Source organism: Austrofundulus limnaeus, unplaced genomic scaffold (genome assembly GCF_001266775.1).
Source record: "Austrofundulus limnaeus strain Quisiro unplaced genomic scaffold, Austrofundulus_limnaeus-1.0 Scaffold691, whole genome shotgun sequence".
In the NCBI taxonomy this organism is placed as follows: Eukaryota; Metazoa; Chordata; class Actinopteri; order Cyprinodontiformes; family Rivulidae; genus Austrofundulus; species Austrofundulus limnaeus.
This window is the reverse complement of record NW_013953093.1, coordinates 110,730-116,845: the sequence shown is the minus strand read 5'-3', so window position 1 is coordinate 116,845 and position 6,116 is coordinate 110,730. Positions and strand designations below refer to the sequence as shown.

The window sequence follows — 6,116 nt, the reverse complement described above, 5'->3', positions numbered from 1 at the left end:
CACTCATAGAATCTGGGGTTACAATACGTAACCAACGTTCCAGGCTGAGTCATTTCTACCTTCTCCTCTCTGTCAACGCTCTCTGGTTTCATTTAAAAGAGTCGATCATCAGATATTGTCCAAGATTAACCTTCAGGGTGGATATAGCTCGCTCACACCGAGGACCTATCCACGTCATCATTTACCCAGAATGCTTTGTGTGTAAATAAAATGGCCCTGTCCGGGTAATATATTTTTAAAATTCTAGTTTAAACATTATAAAAACTAAACAGCCTACAGTATTATTACAGTCTTTATTTTACAGTTAAAATATATGTTTATCAAATAAAGTAAAATGTTACAACTAATCATGGATCCCCCTAGCCCAGGTCATTTTCTTCAAAACTTTCCTTCGTGGTTTTATTCCTCACACTAATGAGACTGCCTGATTACCTTAGTTTGACAGATTAAAGCAATCTTGAGACTCTGGCCCACCTTACCCTAGCCCTGGTCATTTTTCCTAAAACCTAATCTTAGTGACTTAAGATCTAAACCTAAGTTGTATCAAGGACAAATCAACTATATTGGCTCTTTTGACACACAGCAAGGCTTGATCGACCTTGTCTGGGCCACCCTTGGGTGAGGGTGTGTAGTGGTAATGGTCGAAACACCCAGGGAACCCAAGGTTCACTACTGATGATGCGTCCTAAATCAGTTCATTAACTGACCAACGACTGAAACAACCATCACAGAAAACTTGCATCTAACTTTATTTACCTTTTTCTCTGGCTTGGGTTTGACCTTAGGAGAGAGGAGCTACTGAGACACGTGCGCCGGCCGGTGCATAACCTTCGGCTCCTCATTTCAACTGCCCAGTCGCTGGATGAGGTGGTCGAGGAGTCATCGAGAGAGATTTAACACCTAACCCTATCCCTGGTTTTTATTATGATGTAAACTTATCAAATATAAACTTATCACTGAACATAAATCAATCTGCATTTGATATATTATTTCTCAGTTGTAACAAAGCATCTTGGCAACAATGTAAGATTTATTGCCAAGCCTCGTCAGCAAAAGATGTTAATTCAATGTTGAATTATGGCCAAAAAAGTTGATTTTTGGTTAAGGTTGACGATTGATGGTGAATCATCCAATTCTAGCCAAATAACCAATGTTGACAAAATGTTATTGAATCAATGGGCCTCATGCAAGAACATGTTTGTATTCTTCTCCTAAATTTCTCTTACTTTTTGTTCATACGAAGAGTTCATACCAACATGTCACGTCAGGTTCAACAAACTCTTCTATCTTCGGGAAAAGTGTGTAAATGAGGAGCGTAAACTGATGAATGCGTATCCAGGTGCTCGCACACGAGCAGAGGAGATTAGCATAATTACTGTACCACCCTACAAACACCATTTAAGGATATACGTTTCCTGCCCCACATAACAGGACGTGTCCATTCATAAATGACATCGCAAAGTAAAAAAGAAATAGTTCAGAGATTGAAGTTCTGTTCTCGGAGATAAAAAAAAAGTAAATTTTAGCAGCGTCAGCTGTAGAAAGTATCTGCTTTCAAGTGTCAGATGCATTTCTGAAAAAAAAAAAAAAGCATTTTAAAATGTCTCAAAACTTCAATTAACTTCATATTAATATTGTACTTTATAGCCAATTTATTTTAATTTAACCAATTCATGTTGTTAGTCTACATTATTACATTTACATTTATAATTCTAATTCAAACAAAATAGTCTATTGTCAACATAATTATAGAGTTTGATTTATTTTCAACTCGAAATATCTTCAAACTAATGAAATATAAAGTTATTAGTGAAGAAAACCCATCTGGATAACAGCAGACTGACTGCTCGTAAAATATACGACAGGTCTGGACCACTCGTGAATTTTGTGAATTTTGTTCGTATCTWCTGCTGCAAAATAAATAAATAAATAAATAAAATCTACAAAACACAGATTTCCCTTTCTGTTTTAAGCACGTATGTTTTTTTGCCATACTATCATGGGGATAGTCGTATTACTGATCAAGAACGCAGCTCTTACAAAAACAATTCCYCTTTCATTTAGTTTTTGGATAATTTAGTAAAAAAAAAATCTTTAAAAAAAGTCAACTTTCAGTTGGAGTTTGGAGCTTATTCTTTCCCCCAGTACACAAAGAAAAAAAAAGAAAAAGGATAAAATGAGTGTTTCAGTGCTAAACTAGAACACAGTATGAACCCAGACATTCAGCACAGTTATAATCAGAGAGTGTTTTATCTCTGCGTGGCTCCAGTCTTGTTTACACACAAACGCAGAGTTAATCTCCTCTTTTTTTTTTTTAACCATCAGTCTACGGGTGGATTTATCTTTTTTTTTAATACCTCAGAAAGAAGCCCTGTGAACTGAAACACAAGTTGTCCAATAAAATATCTTATTTTGCGATGCTTTCAAGCCGGTCAAACCCGTACATGATCTCCCTCACAAAAACATGGCTTTAAAACTTTTAAGTCAAACTTCAAAATGAAAGCAGAGAATAAAAACCTCGCGTTGTACGGTGCCTGCCTGTGTTGCTTTCATTTCTTCCACGTGACATTTTTAGGYGACATTCAAAATGAGCTTTTAGGTACACTAGTTGCCTCATTCTGTATTAAACCCCTGAGCTATCACTGAGACTGTTTTTTTTTCCAGAGGCATCCTATTTACAACAAATTATTCCTCTGAACCACTGACACGCTCCCAGTTGATCTCAATACTTCCWGATAAAACGTTCAATAAGCTGCTGTTGCCAAGCAGCAAATGCAACCGTCAGAGAAGAGTTTCAGGGGGAAAAAAAAGTGGAAATTGAAATATTTGGATGGTTTCAGACCTTCCAATGTCACAACGCTATTAAAAAAAAACAACTTTTAAACGTCCCTGCAGTGGAGAGCGGCRAGGCGAAAGAAACACAAACATGATGTTCCGCCGCCGTAAAAGCAAACGAATAAACACTTTCACTTCCTGTCACTGCGAGCCGGATKCTCGGCCAACGAAAAATGAAATCATAACATCCAATCAGGGCGAMTGTCGAGTAATCCTCGGGATGTCGGTGCAGAGGTTCAGGCTGAAGGCAGAGCTGAGACAAAAGTGTTTCTCCGGTGATCCTCCCCGCAGAAAGACCAGGGAGTCAAACATCACGTCAAGTGCTGACGTATGAGAAATAGTTGTTTTTAACTGTCTTTCCTGTAAAATCTGTTACGCGTCAAATCTAACGTGCCTAGGGATGCGTTGAAAAGGTGAGCCCAAGGATAGGCCACCACGGCTTATTTAATCAGAGAACTGGAACAACAGCATTAATCAGAGGTGTCAATCTGGAGCTGAGACGGTCAAAACACACGCMGACAACAAAGACACGTCCGGATGGCCGGGGAATGAAAAAATAATGAATGAAGACAAAAGGACTGTGCCGGGCCGCCTGCTGCAGATTTGATTGCCATCTGGACGGCAGGAATGAGATTTGCTCCGAGCRTGGACAAGAACACGAGCGCTGGGTTTCCGCGTTAACACCGACGATCTCTTCGGACATTCTTTGGACTTCACAAAGTCTTTGAAGCTGTTTTTGTCTCCATTCACACAGTTCGTTAGGTTTATTTTATTTTTTCAATACTCCTCGTAATTACCTCTTAGCCYGAAAATACACACTCATGACTTGACTTTTATTCTTCTGATTGTATTGCCATAGATCTTGACTCGAAGAGTGTTTGAGTTTGAACAAAAAAAACATCTGACCCCTAATTTACACTACATGCGTTCCGGCTCCGCGGTGCGCAGGTCGCAGCTGTTCGTTTGTGTCTCAATTTATACAGCGTCCGCTCCGCTCCGGTCCGACAGAGAGTGTGGAGGAAGGAGATTGTGCAATAAATTCAGTGATAAATGTGGAAGTCACAGCAAAAAAAAAATTAATTCTGTGAAAGACGAACTCCAAACACAGCTGAAAACAACGATATAAAGACTTTTGGTATCTATGTTGAAACTGTCTGTCGTCTTTCTGAAACTTCTGATTTCAAAATAAAATCCACGTGTATCGTGTGTACACAGATGCTTCATGCTACATGTTTCCATCTGCTTCCCAAACAGAACGATACATTCTGACAGCATTTGTGTAGAAATATATCCATATATTTATTAATATAGGTGGGATTTTGACATTATTCTGACAAATTATTCTACCTAATAGTGTCTTATTTTGAAAATACGGATGTTGTGCTCGTTTCTCTTCCTGTTGGTGCGACGTAATCTTTAAAAATTGACTCCGGCGCTGCTCCGTCGTCCGGCAAAAATAGGATCTGGTYTAATTTTGCCGGATCGTCGTCCGCTCACCACCGCCGTGCACAGCCAGTGTAAACACTCTCATTGTTTATAACGGGTGTGTATTTGCTGCAGAGGTCGGACCGGAGCGGAGCGGAGCCGGAACACATGTAGTGTAAATTAGGGGTAAGTTCTTTCTGAATTAAGCAGTTTAGGTCAGCCGGGCTGTCAGAATGAATGAAAAGGATTTTTTTTTTATCTACAGTCGACAAACACKTCAAAGTTTGTGCCAGTGATGAGTCAAGTAGAGATTATCACTTAAAAGGTCACAAATACTTCAGTAAAACGGTACTTTTGGACAAAAGTTCAAATAAATGAGCAGGAGCAGGAGGAAAATAAAACTTTCCAAATATAACTATGTACAGACTCTTCAATGTGAAGATAGATCGCAAAAGGTCCCATTTAAAAAAACAAAAAACAAACTCCAGATTCAAATTGTAGCAATTTTCACAAACACATTGAAGTACTCACAAACACAACATGCTGGAAGAAACAAGAGCTCGTCTTGCATCCAGAGACWTTTTCGTGTCCAACTTTTGGTCCAGTTTATCCAGTCGTAGCATCTTCAGCGTGTTTGTCTTTTTTTTTTATTCAAGAAAACTCACCCTGTCTTCCTTTAATCAGTCAGGTGCAGATGGCTTGTGGAGCTCAGTGAAATCAAAGCTGTCCTGCAAGCAGAGTTTGGGTGATTTTTAACTCAGCAGTTTTTAATTTTCCCCAATGTTGTGTGTGTGTGTTTTTTTTTTTAAAGTTTGTGTAGCAAATAATCCTGGTACATTAAATTTCAGGAGATTTTCCCCAATTTTGGTGGATAAAAGCCTCGAGTTTTACGTCTGAGACAGATCCAACCATTCATCAAAACAGCCCCGATGGTTGTGAAATGAAGACTCTTCAGAAGTGGTAAACTTGGGTTTCTGTGGCTGAAACAGAAGTGTGGAAGAACAGCCTGTTCGCTCACACTGGTCCCGTTTTTCCATGCAGCGTCACGTCTCCGTGAGGCTACACAGATTCAGTAGGAGACTGGTCGTCACCGTGGTGCCTCATCGACTGGACGCTGGTCAGTATTTTCTTCTGGTGTCCGGCAAGAGACACTCCAATCCTCTGCAGATCTCTGCAAAATAAAAATAAAACAAAATAAAATAATAAAAACAGAGATAGAAGTCGTCTTCAGACAGAAAGCTACTGTTAACAGAATTATGATCGATTTCTGCTTCTGTTAGTCACCAAAGATTATAATCATTGCTTGCAGAGGAAAAAACATAAAGGAGAAATCTACTTATCTKTCTTTGAAATGAAACTTTGTATGTTTATTGCTCCATTAGAACCTGATGTGCTGTTTTTCTTTCAAGTCTGCAGCAACACACACACCTTTTTCACATTTTTAAGCAAACAAATAACAAGAGAAACCGCATTTCCTGAAAAAAAATGCAGTGTGAATGRTTATTGCTGAATAATTTAGCTGAAAGYGGCAGAAGRAGCCGAAATATTTTTAAACTAAACTGAAGTGTTGGTGCTTGCTGAAACGTAGCAGTTGGGGTGGAACCTAAAATGAGCAGAATGATTGCTGAAACCTGCTGAAGAACCCAAACAAAAGCTTCAAGGGGCGGAGAATAGCTGAAAACTGCAAAACAATGCATATAAAAAGTAAAAGGAGTAAAAACATTGCTGAAAAGAGCAGAAAAAGCTGAAGAGGGCAGAAAGAAAGTGAAAAGAACAAAAGAAAAGTTTAAAGGGATCCGTGATTAGTTGTAACATTAGACTTTATTTGATAAACATTTATTTTAACTGTAAAATAA

The 6,116-nt window shown here is 38.8% G+C and overlaps 1 protein-coding gene across 1 annotated transcript in view; it reads right to left on the bottom strand.

Annotated features, from left to right (window-relative positions):
- Positions 1–4,224: 4,224 nt before the first annotated feature.
- Positions 4,225–6,116, bottom strand: part of LOC106531914 (ephrin type-B receptor 1) — a gene marked incomplete at its 5' end in the record, with an annotated part of 76,245 nt that continues 74,353 nt past the window's right edge. The window contains 1 exon segment of the mRNA XM_014027860.1: positions 4,225–5,431. Coding sequence (XP_013883314.1) covers positions 5,320–5,431 — 112 coding nt within the window.